Source organism: Suncus etruscus, chromosome 1 (assembly GCF_024139225.1).
Source record: "Suncus etruscus isolate mSunEtr1 chromosome 1, mSunEtr1.pri.cur, whole genome shotgun sequence".
NCBI classification, from domain to species: domain Eukaryota; kingdom Metazoa; phylum Chordata; class Mammalia; order Eulipotyphla; family Soricidae; genus Suncus; species Suncus etruscus.
The window spans coordinates 28906419-28923224 of NC_064848.1; the positions used below are offsets into that span (position 1 = coordinate 28906419).

At 32.4% G+C, this 16806-nt stretch overlaps 1 protein-coding gene across 3 annotated transcripts in view; it reads right to left on the reverse strand.

Annotated features, from left to right (window-relative positions):
• Window positions 1-9642: 9642 nt before the first annotated feature.
• IKZF2 (IKAROS family zinc finger 2) overlaps window positions 9643-16806 on the reverse strand; it is a 189958-nt gene continuing 182794 nt past the window's right edge. For 2 of the 3 annotated variants that reach the window (XM_049784154.1, XM_049784153.1), the window contains exons 6-7: window positions 13471-13614; window positions 9643-10367 (exon numbers count right to left, since the gene is read on the reverse strand). In XM_049784154.1, the coding sequence (XP_049640111.1) occupies window positions 9643-10367; window positions 13471-13614 (869 nt within the window). The remainder of the gene's footprint in view (window positions 10368-13470; window positions 13615-16806) is intronic. The other variant, XM_049784155.1, reaches the window with a different exon arrangement.

The following is a 16806-nucleotide window of genomic DNA, read 5'->3' on the forward strand; positions in this document are numbered from 1 at the left end:
ATCAAAAAGGAAAATTAAGGGGCTGAAGTGGTGGCATGGAGCGGTAAGGTGTCTGCCTTGCCAGCGCTAGCCTAGGACTGACCACTGTTTGATTCCTGGCATCCCATATGGTCCCCCAAGCCAGGAGCAATTTCTGAGCGCATAGCCAGGAGTATTCTGGCTATGGTGTGGGCCAAAAACCACCCCCTTCAAAAAAGGAAAACATTAAATTCAAAGGAGCATCCTTAAAAATTTATGGTAGACCTTTCACAAGAAATCCTTAAGGCCAGCAGTTAAGGTGGGATATAGTGACAAAACAAAATAAAACGAATTCTTCCTCTAGAATTACTTCTCCTAGCTATACTCACATTCATGTTTGAAGGAAGCATACATACCTTCACAGATAAACAAAAGCTCACAGACTTTACGAACAAAAAATCAGCCTTACAATAAAAACTAAAAGGTCTACTTTTTTTTTCTGGTCACACCCAGCAGCACTCAGGGGTTAATCCTGGCTCTACTCTCAGAAATCACTCCTGGCAGACTCGGAGGACCATATGGGATGCCAGGATTAGAATCACCATCCTTCTGCATGCAAGGCAAACACCCTACCTCCGTACTATTTCTCTGGCCCTCAAAGGTCTAGTTTAAGAAAAGACAGGACACACCAAAGTGCTATATAAACAAGACACTAAATCCCATGACAAGTATCTCTTTCATCATCAATGAACTAAATGCATCAGTTAAGAGACACAGAGTGGTATAATGTATCATAAAGCTGAATCCAACATTCTGCTGCCTACAAGAAACACGTCTGAGTAATCTGAACATAAACTCAAAATCAAAGGTTAGAGGACAATCATCCAAGCACACAACTTTCTTAAAAGGCTGGACAGGCCATATTAATATCAGATGATACATACTTTAGACTTAAAACATTTATAAGGGACAAAGACGGACACTTTGTAATAATCAAGAAATATGTATAACAGGAAGAAATCACACTCCTAAATATGTATTCACCAATTCACCAATGAGAGACCAACAAAGTATTTAATTGTTGACAAACCTGAATAAAGAAATCCATGGCAGAACAATAATAGTGGGAGAGTCAACACCACCCTGTCAACCTTAATAGGTCAACCAGGCTGAGATTCAACAGAATATACATATATATATATGTATATATATGCATACATATATATACACACACACACTATGTATATACACATGTATAAACACTAAGGGGCACTCCACTCTCCAGAAAACTGGATACCCATTTTTCTCCAAGGGACATGGATAGTTCTACAGGATAGATCACATGCTGGTCCATAAAACATACCTCCATAAAATCAAGAGGACACGAATTGTATGGACTACCTTTTCCAATCACAATGAACTGAAATTAGAAGTGAACTACAGGAGCCAGAGAGATGTCACAGTGGTAGGGCATTTGCCTTGCATACAGCCAAACCAGGATGGACCTAGCTTTTAATCCTGGCACCCCATATGGTCTCTGGAGCCAAGAGAGATTTTTGACCATGGAGCCAGGAGTATCCCCTGACCACAACTGGGTGTGGCCCAAAAATTAAAAAAGAAAGTTAACTACAAAGGGCCCGAGAAGAAAAACTAATACCTAGAAATTGAACAACTCAATACTGAACAACCAGAGAGTCAGTAAAATGATTTAGTTTTTAATTTATCTGGATTTTTTTTAATGTTTTTTGGTTTTTGGGTCAGCACTTAGGGGCTACTCCTGGCTCTATGCTCAGAAATTTCCCCCAGCAGCTTGCGGTACCATATTAAATGCAGGGATTCGAACACTGTCCTTCTGCATGCAAGGCAAATGCCTTACAACTGTACTATCTCTCTGGGCCCTAATTTACTTGATTTAATTAGAATCAATTCTTGTTTCTATTACAGTTGTTGACATGACTTGATTGTTTGTAATTCACTGTACTTTAGAGCAAGGCACAATTCTTTACTCAGGTCTTCTTTCCATCTTTTGATAGGTGGAAGACTTTAAGATATATACCTCTTGATTTGTTTTAAAGGTAAAATATGATACATGTTAAAATTGGAATCCAATGATTTATAGTCATTAATTAACCAGGAATTCTGCATTTTCTGGTCTGGTATACTACATAGTAATTATGGAAATTTCTGTTCTCACACTTAGCATTGGGTCATGAAGTGTGACAGTATCCACAATAGCAAGAACTAAGGAAATCTGGATGCTGTTCTATGACTCAGTCTTCTGTATTTGGAACATGTGTTTTGTGTTAAGAATTTTCACCAGAACGTTTTTATAGCAAAATTTTATGTCAGAAGTTTATTTTATTGGTAAAATATTAAATAATATACAGAATTAAAAACTGCACTTACACTTCTGAGAAGAAATAATTCTTGGACAAATTATATGCTTGTTCCTGAGATTTCCTAAATTTATTCCAGTAGCTGTGCACTCAGACAGTACAAACCTTTATAATATAATCCTTTTCACAAAGTATTACAAAGTTTCTGCAGCTTCTTTAGTGATACACACATACACACACTCACACATGCATAAACAACACTCAGACACATATACACAGTACCTACATACATGTACAGACCATGTATGTGTGTATTAAAAACAAAGAAAATCAAGTCCCACATTTTATTCTGCAGTGATAAAACTGTTTAGTGGAGGTCTCCAGATTGTTTCAAATATACATATATGTATGAATATACATATATGTATATATTACTTGTCATATAGCTGCAAGATTGCTTCAGTATTTCCATAGTGAACCTCATATTCTGAGGTATTTGAGCCTTAAAAACACTACATTACATTGAGCAAACCTAACATACAATGTCTGGAACTTTAATTTTACATATATATTTATATATATTTCTTTTTTAAACAATAGTTTTATATCATCAAATTATTAGTTTGAAAGAACAAATGAGGTTTACTGGTTTGACCTATTCTTTTTTTTTCTTTGCTTATAAAACTCAAAATATTCTAGAAACTGTCAAGCAATTAGTTTTTAAAGTAGTCTAATTACCTTTGGTATTGTTAAAAAAATCAAATCTAAAATGACCAAGACATATACTGTACAAATGGAGCAATTGCCCTTAAAAGAAATGCAAAGAATTTGTTATATTTTAACAAAATATGTATTTACATATTACAGCAGTTTTACTACAGGAACATTGATATTAAACAAAATGAAAATCAGCAACTACATATAAATATGTATAGTAAGAAAATAATTTTTTCTTAACTTTGTACGAAACAGGATTGCTCCAAATATTAAAAAAAATAATGAGTAGCTAATAAGTGTTTAAAGTTGAGCTAAGTGCTTTGTTTTTATTTGAAAGTTAAATTCAAAACAGAAAAAATAAAAATAAAAATTTGCTAGGTTCTTAAATTAAAATATTGGGTAAGAATTCAAGAGGAAAATTAAGTCTTCAAAAGAATTTCAACTTTAGGATAAATTCCCCTGCCAAATGATTACTACTCTTGACTATGGAATGCTTTTGTCTTTGCTTCATTTGTCCTTTAACTAACATGCTATGATTTTGAGGGGTTTCTATTTAATCCTCAATCAAGGAAAGAATATGTCACAAAAGAAAAGTTTAACCCATAGTTTTTAAGTCTTTAGAAAGGTATTGCACTTGTACAGAACAAAATAAGTTTTTAACAATACAGTAGAATTGATCACTGTGGGTTTGCAAATAACACATGGTCTAAAAGCTCCAACTAGTCAATGCAAATATAGATCTTAGAGAAGTTCTTTAAACCTGGAATATTATCATGATAAAATTAAAGCATTTTTTTTTCAAACTGGAAGATAGGTAAAACTTTTGCTTTAGATTCTTAACATTTTTTAACATATGCAAAAATCTATTTCACCTTTCATAAAATGTATCTTAGAAAGAAAACCAAGTCAGAATACAAATCCAAAAACAAAATAAGGCAAATGGACCATATTAAGATTACATAACTTCTGAATTATAGATTCAGTATCCCAAAATCGAAAGTGAAAGTAATGCAGGGTTATAGGTCTTACTATTTTTAACCCAACCACTTTTAAATATGAAACTTCATTTGATCATAAAAATTGTCAGCAAACTATACACCCAACAAAAACACACAAAATTAAGGTTTAAGTGCCCAATGAACTAGAAATAAGAGTTAATCTAGTTTCCAAACTGAGTAGAGGCAAGTCAAGCAGAGACCTCCAGAGAAAAGTGTAGTAGGGAAAAGACAGGAGAGTAGAATTGGGGAAGAAGAGTTGACAACACAAGTGAGCACAAATGAATTATGTAACACATAACAGGAAGTGATTTATGTTCAAAATCTGAGAATGCTAGACAATCAAAACATTTTATCACAGTTTCAGAAATTGAACTACAAAAAATAATTCACATATTCACAAATAACAAAAAACACACCTCCAAGTCTATCCCTTGTTACAGTGTATTCATTAAAAAATCCATTTCCAGTAAATTAAATTAAGCAGAATCTTGATTAAGTGCATAGTAGGCGATTCAGTGACCTCCATTCATTCAAGAAACTTTTCTTACTGTGTCACTTGAGGTAATTTGAAAGGCCCAATTGCTGACAACTGGCTTACCTGTACCTATATGAAATATACTAGATGTTATGTGGTTTAGCAGAGGGCCTCTAAATTTTATATTTTATTCACAATAAAAAGGATATTTTAGAAAATTCATAATTAATGTACCATTCTGTATGCATTAAGATTAATTCACAACAAATTTATACATAGAATATACAAATGCAATGTTATGAGGAAAAATACCCCATAAATGGAATCAGGAAATTATTTCTAAGAATGCATCTGAAAAGCATCCAAAAGCTTACATGATAAACAACAAAAAACTAAGAAACAAAACAAACTAAAAAGAAAGTTAATAAAGACTGTAAGGAAATTCCAAAAAAATTAAGTTTAAGAATAAATGTAAAAATATTAAAAGATAATTATTTGGCCTAGCAATACACTATGATAATAAGAAATACTAACATATCACAGCTTCTTGGTCATATGACATTTGCTTTGTATAACAAGCAGTTTTTTTTTTCTAAAAAAAAAAAAGCTGTCATATATGTCCATAGCAAGTTGTACACAATCATAGCTTAGGAAATCTTTTGATATTATTCTTTGAAGAATAGCAAAGTGATATGATGGTTCAGTTTGTTTTGTTCCAGAATAATTAATTACATGCTCTTTACAAATTTCATTAGACATTAACTGATTTGAGGAGAGGTTCTAAGACTAGCAGAACACTAGTCTCTAGATAATATTATAAAATCTGTAGGTTACTGATCCTAAATTCCACTGAGAAAGCCTTGTGTAATATTATAACGTATCTCCCCAGGAGCAAAACAAAAAAAAAACAAATAATAAAATCACAGCAACACCTACATCAATCAACTACCTCACATTGTATTTGCCTAATCTTGTGATGATATTCAAAAATTCTATCAAACCAAGAAGATACAAAAATTTGCCTCAAAGATTCCTTTCACTAAACAGCTGGGCTGAACCTCTTGATGCTGGAAAATTCTCTAAGAGTTTCGAGTATTCGTTTTTAATTTTTTAATACATAATAGAAGTATTTCAGAGTTACAACAGCTAATCAACACTCAATGCATTTTAAAAAGGCACCAATAGAAAGTTTATAAGTATTAAATACATTAAATTCAGGACCTTAAAAGACCAGTTCCTGTATATTTTAATTATTTTGCAGAAACTGGAGGCTTACAAACATTTCTAAGATAAGTTTCATGTATACAAACTTCAAATTTCACCAACATTTTTTGTTAAGATTTGGGGAATTTTCTGTTTTAGTATAATCTTCAGCAGCTATCACTAAAATAATACATGAAATATAAAGATAACTACAATAATATTCCTTTTTTAAAAAAGGAATGATCAGTGTTGATAAAAAATAATCTATCCACTGTCTCTCATAATCAAGTTTGCTTTGAAATAGGGATAACTAAGATCTTACTTTGACTTTTTGTATTTTTGCACCCTTTTTGGTTATTTAAGGAATCATTTTGGAGCTCAAATAAAATAATGGAAAATAAGTAGAACATAATTTTCATCTAAATCTCCCCAGCAATGTAAATGTCACAAACATTTATTAAGTAGAAAAAAGACTGTTTTTGATGCATACAACTGAAATACAGAAAGCGTGAGTTTAAAAAACTCATCAGAATATTCTTGCTTTTCTCCATTTGCAAACAAGAAAATGTATCACTTTTATATGTTCCTGTTAGAAAGTAATTTGTTTTTCTTTCACTTTAGCTATAACATAAAATCAGCTTAAAGTCCTTTTTTGAAAAGCTGTTTTGATTTATTCTAGAAGGTAGATAATAAAGACCGAAGGCCAACAGTCATAACTAGTCCCAGTGATTGACTAATAATCTCTTTAATATATCTTAATACAATATGGTAAAAAAACAACTCATAAGTTTCTCAGATATTATCAGCTGAGTATCCTATTTGCTCTTGCACATATTTTCATAAATTTTTATTAAAAGTGTGTGTACACATACATACAGTATGATGCATACATATAACTGTTTGTATGTACATAGGAGAGATACTCCCTACGTCATAGTGAATCTTATTCTAATCTCTCTTATGTTCCTTAAGTAAATTCTTAACAGCATGCTTTAATAACTCAAAATCTTTTCCAAATTTCCCACTGGTCACTTGCAGCTTTTTAAAAAGCCCAATTAGAATGGCATTTAAAAGTTATTTACCACTAAGGAGATGCAGCACATTTTCCCAACAGATCTGGACATTAAATTCTGGGGCAAAAAACAACAACTAGGGAAAAATGACACTAACATGATCAATTTATGAATTTTTGCCAAACTGGAAAATACAGTGGCTAATCAATTTTCATGTCACTCAAATACTCTGTGTAACATGAAATTCCACTTATATTGGGCATGCAATTGTTATATAAAGCTTAATTTATTTTGTGCCAGACCCTTATATTCATTTTCGGTGTTATTACCTGGCATTTTTCTTTCTGTAAAGGAAATGAATGCAAATAGAGCTCTGCAGTGTTCTCAGAAAGCTCTGACTACAAAAAGTTCTAATAAACATTTTTACTAACCCAGTCCTCTTTTGTCCCTGCCATAATTTGAACTAGTTTACCTTTCTCTTCATATCATGAAGTTAAGAAAGCTAAAATATAAACCTATAACAAATATACACTCAGTGATTAAAAAAAAACACCCTTTCTCCAAAAGCTTAAATTAGAGTATTCTAGTACTGTCTTCATATGAATAGTAAACAATTTTAAATTCACCTAAATTTCTTTTCATCCAGGGCAGATATGTACATGATTGTTCATATGTTGGATGTGAAAAAAAGTTCTGTGAGCAAGAAAAAAAACTGATAGATGATGCCAGAAGCAATTGTACACATTCAAAGTTATGAACACACTGACTGCTATCCAAATGTTTCCTTAGTTTGTAGTAAAACACAAAAATCATGAACTTTAAATTACATACCTTCGTCCAAAAGTAAAGAGTTCCAATTACTTCTAACTGCTTAGGTGGGTGAGTGAGGGACCTCAAAGACATATTTTACCTTTGAATCGTATGTTTACAAAGTATTAAAGCACGCAAAATGGGTAATTTGATACTCTAATTTTTTTTTATATTTCTGTTTGGTACATTCTCTTAGACTTAAGAGTTTGGACTTCCTTCCCCCATCAAAGCTCTCCCCAAATTACAAGAGACTAAAATAATTTGAGCGTTATGCATTTTTGTACAGCTTTAGATATTACTGCATAGATATAGGCTAAATAAGCAGTAGGAAAGTATAAAATGAGTAAAGATATTTGCTTTTCTGCCCTCAATTCTCTAATCTGACTTTTATTCTCAAATCACTCTGTGAAGGAACATAGTTTTAGCATTTTGTTAATGATTTTTTAGAGCAGTTATCAGTTACTGCTTAATAGAATCTCACTATTTATAAGTGGTTAACTGATTTCAGTCACAGTCAGGCCTGTCCTATAAAACAGCACTTCCTGATTCCAATTAATACCCCTCCTCGAAATCATATGGCTGTCACCTTATTTTCTTTGTACTACAAACAGAAACAAACAAAAACACATAGAATTCACAAAAATGAAATTAAGACCTAAACATGAAATATGGTAACATACGTATGTTACAAAAAGGGATTAATTCCAGGTTAGGATTTACAAGTAGTTGAATGTTTTTGAGAAGTAAAAACCAAACACAGGACATGGGCACTTTTGTTTGGAGTTTCTGTCACAGTCTAGACTCCAAGAAAAGTCAAAGTAAACTTTGTATTTTGTTTTACCTAGAGCCTAATGTAAGGGTTATAAAATAAAGTTAATCTTCCCTTATAAAAAATTGGTTAATATTACTATTGAAGAAATACTAGAATAAATATCTCTACTTCCATAATCTCATGGGATTCAAATTACTACACTTTCAGGAGAAATTAGTAAACTTTCCAAGGAAATTTTGAAAGAAATACCTTATAATAAGATTTTTAGGACCTTCCACTGGAAGAGTAAAAGATGAATGGGCTCTGGACAGAACACTGGGTGGTCTCAGCTTGAAAACACCAGTGAAAAGAGAAATACCAGACAAAGAATTTCTGAGTGGGTTTTTTCCCTTACTGTTAGCCTAATCATATTTTTTCTGCTGAATAGTTAACACTGATTTGATGCCGATAAAGTGACAATAGCAAGCAGACATTTAGAAGAAACAAATATATATAATATGCTGCCATTCATATTACAACTTCAAAAGAAAACCCCAAATTTATGAAAAGTAGAGGTACCTCTGGGAACTATTAACTGCTTATTAGCCACTCTTAGACCATATGTTATTCAGAAAACTTGATAAAAATACTATTCATTAAAGGTGTTAAAAGTAAGGCTGCCAGGGTGTTTATAAAATGCCAGTCATCAAAACTATGGAAAAACAGTGCTTAAGTTTAGAAAAATAAGATTAGAGGACCTCAGATGTATTGTAGGTACCTGTAACTACCTGTAGTTTAAAAGTTTGCTCTATAGTACAGTGTATAACATATTATATTCCAGAGGGGAAGTAAACATAGAACCCACAATAACAACTCATCCATGGAGTTATTTATGAAAATAACAATGTTTGTGTTCAATGATCTCTAGAGAAAAAAAAAGTCTACATTTCAAAACAAATTCTTTGAAGAGTAAAATTACTTGTACCATGTTATACAGCAAAAGTTCTACCCAGAAAATTTCCTCCCTTCTATCATCCTGAATTTCCATGGCAAATCAGAATCTCTTAGGTGGATCATTATGAATCAAGTGTTTTCCCCTCCCACTAACACACAATATGCCTGGTATCTAAACATGGCAGAACTGCTTTTAAATTCTCACAATATAAACAAGCCAAGTTATAAACACACATTATCCCTTGTCCCTTCTCTCTTCCTTACTGTGAGCAAATGACACTGTGTCCACAAATAATAATTAATGACAATAATAATATTAAAAAATAAAGATATGCAAACATTTGTGGGAAGGTGGGATTTGTAAGTGCAGTATTTCTTCATTTGCAGTTCTTTACTTCATAGGGGGTCCCCTTTGGAATGAAAAGGCCTAATGGAATGTGTGCTCCCCTCGAACAATATGTGATGAAAACTCGTAACGGTCCTGGCTTCTGTAGCCACAGATGTTGCATTCCAGTGGGTCCCGGTAGCCATGGCAACCCATGTGAATGGTGTACATGACATGGTCTAGGAAAAGGACTCGGCAGTGCTCACACTTGAAGGCCCTAATCTGTTCTCCTTCTCCATTGAAGACCTTGTAGATGTCCTTCAAAGAGCCCTTAGGAGTCTTGGTGGTATCCAAAGCCTTGACATCCTCCTTCATGAAAGCTGGGCTTTGCTTTCTCTTGGGATTTAAGGCAGGGTTTCCCTGGTAGGATTGGTGGTCATCATGGCTGCTTTCTGAGTCAGTAGAATCTAGACAGCTATTGCTGGGAGAGGCCTCTCTTTCCTGGAGTCGACTCTTTGGTCTGATGAGAGAGATAGGGCCATCCATGTTGTTTTCATGACTATCAGAGGTTTCCCTGCTAATGGGTCTTTCTATCCTACTTGGATGATAGACCTGAGAATAAGCTGAGCTTATAACTGGGGCCACCTCGGCAATTGTGCTTGGCGGGTGCTGCATCAGAGGATGAAGGGCCTCAGCTCCAAGGTAGGTGATTGCGTTGTTGATGGCCTGGTCCATCATATGAGACTGCATCAGCTCAGCCTCCTTCTCATATGTTAAGTTCATATCAAAATGAATGTCTGGGTAGCTGAATCGCATGAGCTTTTCACCTGAGAGAGAGGGACAGAAAGAAGTAAATGAAAAAAAAATACAACAAAATTATTAACTGCAACTTTAAGAGTATTAAGTTGCTTTCATTTCCATTATTTGGATCAAATACGTTTGTAATTCTGCTTGGACTAAAAACTCCTCTTCATCTGCAGAAAGGATTTGTCATACAAATTTCACAAGCACTTGTTTTAAAACTATAAGAAAATCACATTTGAACTAAAAGTTATGACCAAGTGTGCTATCTTGTGTTCATTCTATATTAAAATTTAATTTATCTAGAACTCAGTGACTATGTGATTATGAAAAAATGTCAATGACTGTACTTATTTTTGTATATTTAAATATCACTGACTAAGCTATATGGTCATAAATGTGAAAGTGACCCAATTATAATGTGTTATCTCATTGTGCTGGATTAATTTGTTGATTTACCTGCCTGTTATTGAAATATTATAGAGCTACCATTTATTTAAAATATTACGGTTAGTATTTATCATTATAGATGATTAAAAATGTCAAAATTGTTATTTATGATAATATATTTAATTATAAATTTACATATATACCTTATTACTAAAATTGTTATTTATGATAATATATTTAATTATAAATTTACATATATACCTTATTACTAAAATGTCATGAAAAGTTATATTGCATGATAAATTGAATGAAATTTAGGATTCTTAAAAAAGTTAAGAAGTCATTTTGTTCATAAATTTGGAAAATGCAACATCCCATTGTTTATTCTCCTGAAAACTGTATTTTTACATTATCCTTTATTCAGACACATGTGCAACACTGATGGTATATATATTCTATTGTAGTATTTATACATCTGCTTGATAAACAAATGTTTGTAGATTTATTTTGAATAATTATTCCATCGAATTTTATTTCTAAATTTATTTCAATGCTGTAAATTGTTAAAAAACACCTAAAACAGAAAATGTAATTTAAATCTTTCTCTTCTACATACAGCCTCTAATGAGATGAAAAAAATTTACCAGACAGGAACCAAATAGTATAGAGGTTGAAGTTAAGGTGCTCGTCTCGTGCACTGCCAACCCAATTCATTCCCCAGCACCAGATATGGCTCCCCAAGCATTACCAGTTAATTATACTTATCTTACAATAAGACTGCCAGTAAATTTATCCAGATTTTTGTCAATTATTTTTTGGCTGAAAGAGAAACTAATTCTTTTACTGTTATTTAAATTATATATTATTTCCTAAAGAAATATATATTCTTTCCTATCTGAAATAAAAACATATTTCCCCCAAACACCACTCAACCAATATCAGGAAGTTGTACAATTATCTTTGGCACTGATTGTGAGTGTTTGAATATTTTTATTTCTTCTAATTTTTAAAATTATAAAGTTTTTGGGACTTAATATAATTACACACTTAATTTATTTAATATTTACCTATAATCTCTAATTTTCATACATTCTCTAAAAATCTATGCTTTTGTATACACAGCCACATTATAACTTACAATATATTAAATGATGCCTTAATTGAAACACTGATATATAAAAATATCTAAGGGTTTGAAATTTAAAATGAAAATTATATTTATAAATCATCATATTTAGTCATGAAAAAAAGCTCAAAACATAAACTATAGACAGAAATATAAAATAATTTTAAAAGTCCATTATTACTTTTCCTAAACTGTTTCAAAATATTCTTTGTTCTAGATCAAACAAGAAGAGTATCAATTTCATATACACAGGTTTATAACCTAGGACTAATGAGAACCTAAAAATAGCTGATAATACTAATAGGCTACATAATTTCACTTTTGTATTTGTGTGTGTATATGTGTGTGTTTGTGTGTGTGTGTGTGTGTGTGACTGTGTGTGCCATAGCTGGTGGTTCTCAGGGCTTACCCTTGGCTCTGTGCTCAGGGGTCACTCTTGGTGGTCTGTGTTTAGAGGATCATATAGAGGAACAAGCCCATATTAACATATGCAAACCAAATGCCTAAGCTGTATTCTCTGTCACCTCATTATTTTTATAACATGTAAATTTTATTAATTTATTTTGTTTGTTTTTTGGGTCATAGCTGGCAGTGTTTAGGGTTCACTCCTGGCCCTACTTTCAGGGATCAGTTCTGACAAGGCTCAGGAAACAATATGAAATACTAGAGATTAAACCCAGCTTCGTCTCAAACAAGGCAAGTGCAGAGAAATATCTGTAGTCCCTGTAAATTTTATTTTAAATGCTATTTAACTTTATATATATTTTTAAAATAATTGAATCACCTTGAGATACACAGTTGTAAAGTTGTTCATTATTGGGTTCCAGTCATAAAATGTCCAACACTCACTCTCTCTCTCTCTGTCTCTCTCTCTGTCTCTCTCTCTGTCTCTCTCTGTCTCTGTCTGTCTGTCTGTCTGTCTGTCTGTCTGTCTGTCTGTCTCTCTCTCTCTCTGTCTCTCTCTCTCTCCTCTTTATTATTTACTGATTTGGCCACACCTGGTGACACTCAGGTGTTACTCCTGGCTATGAGCTCAGAAATTGTTCCTGGCTTGGGGGAACAATATGGGATGCTGGGGAGATCGAACTGAGGTCTGTCCTGGGTCAGCTGCTTGAAGGCAAACACCCTAATGCTGCACCATTGTTCTGGCCCCTTTATTTTTTGATAGAAACTTATTATTATCAGTATTCTTTTTTTAGGCCTATATATTATGTAGAGCGTATGAATGCTTGTGTATTCATTGCAATTCATATCCATTTAGCAGCAAATATATTGGAGAAAATAATGGCAAAGATTAAAGTTATTTAATTCATGAACAGAAGAAATACATCATACATATAGTTTATCCATGAAAATATGTTTTAACCCATTACAATAACCTTTAAAATAAATAGAAATTTGGGCCAGAGAGATAGCATGGAGATAGGCCATTTGCCTTGCATGCAGAAGGATGGTGGTTTGAATCCTGGCATCGTATATGGTCTCCCAAGCCTACCAGGAGTGAATTCTGAGTGTAGAGTCAGGACTAACCCTGAGCACTGCCAGGTGTGACCTCACCCAAAAAAACCTAAAAAACAAACAAACCCCAAAAAGAAGGAATGTATAATGCTTACCCACAAACTTTTGTGGAGTGGAGCTTTTACGTTTTCCCATATTCCCCGTGAGCTTCTCTATGACAGCAGGTCTCTCAAAAGGCACCAGAGAAATATTGTTGTCCATAATAGGCTCTTGTTCCTTACAATCTTCCATAGGAGGTACTATAGAAAAACCACAAAAAATGCAATTTGATAATTTCTTCAACATTTACAAGATATAATGCTGGAGTTGTTATGTCCTGTATACAAATCTTACCTAGTGTGTTTGAATAAAAGGAGAAAAAATAACTTCAAGCATAAAGGTACATTCAAACTTTTCTTAATTTTTAAAAAAATTTTTACTATGATACTATAATAAAACATTTTTATTTCTATATTTAAACACCTTGATTACAAATACGATTGTAGATGGGTTTCAGTCATGTAAAGAACATCCCCACCCCTTCACCAGTGCAATATTCCCATCACCTTACACAAATAACTTGTTTCTATTCAAGGCTCTCTAAAATCAATGCTGTAACTGTTGCCACTATTGGTGGCAAATATGTTCATCTTGTTTCTCATCTTATTCCCTGGAAAGTGTTTTTAACATTGATTAAAATCAATACTACTTTAAGACTGCATTATTCTCAAGGTTTCTGGAGTTTGCTTTGCTAAAACAATTTAAGTCACCTTATTGTGAAGGAAAGCTTACAGAGATACTCAGAAGAAAGGTCCTATACTTAACTAGTTATCTCCCCACTCATGTGTTTTTCCTGTAGCCTATTTTCTATCTGAAATCCAAGTGAGCCGTTAGAATACTGGCAGTATCTAAATACCTGCATGGGACAGTCTTCATGAAGGCAATCTAATGTAAAACATGTAAACTGTGCTAGTTTTTTAACTTATTTTAAAAAGAGCTCTTTGGCAGGATAAAAGAATCAAGCTAAAAATATGAAGCTGCGAACTTATTTATTTTCTCACTAATCTACTGTTTTAGTTAACTTTAATACTGTTCTAGTTAACTTTAATAACTTTAATATTGCTACTCTGCTCAGTTCATCCAATCTGAATAATTGTGGTACTTTAAAATATTAATATATGTAGCACACAATGATATAAATTAACTTAGAAATTAACATTACATAAAGATTTCTTGTTATACATAAACAAAAAAAATTTTGGTGGGGTTTGGCCACACCCAGAAATGCCCAAAGGTTTATTCAGGAATATACCTGGCAAAGCTCTGAAGACCATCTGTAATGTAGAGGTTGAACTTGGTTGACCTCAAGCAAGGCATGCAAGTACCTTACCAGTTGTATTATCTCTAAAAGTTGTTTTTGAACAAATATAAAAATATAATCACAGCACATTTAACTAAGTTTTGAGATAGAGCAAAGAAACTAATCTAAACAAGTGTTGACAGAAAAGACAAGAGCAATTTGATTTTTGATCATGACCATTTCTACTTACATCAATGCCAATATTTTGGTATCCTAAAGCCATCATCTTAAGATATTTTCACTTATTCAAGATGTGCTCTATATTGATTCTGCTTTTTTCAATTATACATGTCCACTATGTGAAAGATAGTAAGTTCTCACTTATAAGATATTACACTAAAATCTAGTGAGAAAGCAGAAATCAAAGTAATAAATATAACTCATATAACCTATTTAATAGTACAGATTGCTTATTTTGAATAAAATGAGAAAGACACCAGAAAAAAAGTAGTCCTCCCAAATTTGGACAAGTTCAAAGAAGCTTTATCTTCAATCTAAGATTTGAATAAACCTGATATAATCATACTAAACTTAATAAACATAAAACTAAGCTTTATAATTTATCTAGTATAAGTTGAATAGAAATATTTCTTATTTATATATTTATTGAGTTTTGGCTACACTTGATGGTGTTCAGGTCTAACTCCTGTCTCTAAACTGAGGGATCACTCTCAGCATTGCTTTAGGAACCAAAAAGAACAGAAGGATACAAGGTAGCATGATCAAAAACACCTTTTTTTAAATTGTTGATTTTGTATAAAAATATAATCTTCAAACTCCAGTTTACAAGAAACTCTCTAGATCTGAGTACCACTATATTTTGTAATAAACATGTTAAATTTGAAAACTAATTCAAGTTTAGATTCAGAAACAAGGAAATTAGATTGTTTTTTCTGTTTTAATTAATATCAAATGTAACAGAGCTGTCATATGATTTTTCAAGTCTGTCTTGAGAGTTTTTTTTCCATTAAATGTTATGTTCAATTTAAGCAACAACCAAAAATTTAAAATAAATGAAAAAGTAGAGAAAGAATGATCACACAATTAAAATAAGGGAACTAAGAAAATATAAAGACACTGGTAGTGTGGCAATAAATATGTAACTAGGTATGAATTATCAAAATACTAAATTTTCGTTTGGGTAATATTAAGTTTTCTTTTGCATGAAAACTAAGAGGCATTTATTAAAATGATTTTATATACTAAAATAGCTTGTAAAATTGACTAAGATTGAAAATATACCATGAATCAAAATCCAAAATGAAAGAAGAAAATTAAAAGTTTTGACATTGTAAATTTTGCTCAAGCCCTGCTAAATGGGTTAACACGGTTTGCCCCTAAAATGAATATACTAATTAGTTTTGAAATGAATAGACTCAAACTTGGAACTTTTGCTCTAAATATCACTTTGATGTTTCATATCTGTACACGTTACACTCAAAACGAAACCTGGGTGTATGAATCACCCTATACAACATCTATTTTATTTTAATTTTTTATAATAATTTTTATTGTGACCAAAAGGTGAATACCAAATCTTTCACAGTATTATTTAAGGTACGCAGTGACAATGAACCAGGGCCATTCCCACCACAAGGGTTGTTTTCCCTCCACCCCTTTTCCCAGCACCACATCCATTTTAATACAAATGGTTTGTCCTAAGTTCAATGAAGCTCATGTAAATTAAAAACAATGACTTTGGTAGAGCTCGGTTCTAACTCTACTGCATAACAGCAGCAACAAGAACTGACAAACTATATGTTAATACTGTTTTAATGTTTTATACTTAAAATTCATATTATTTTTATTTATTTATTTATTTATTTATTTATTTATTTATTTATTTTTTTGTGGTGCTTATTGTTAAAGTCGGAGTCCTCACTGGATATTTGACACTCCTTTTTGTTCTGGTGGAGTGTTTCACCTTCTTTTTCTCCTTCATTTCTCAAATCGATAATGAGAGCCTCTAGAAGGATTCCGCCCATTTTCGGCGTATTAGACTTTTACCCCAGTTTATTACTTTTCTCTTCTTCAAACAAAACCACGTAACTTGAACTAGCTACCCCTGCCTCACAGTTAGAGGGGGAAATAA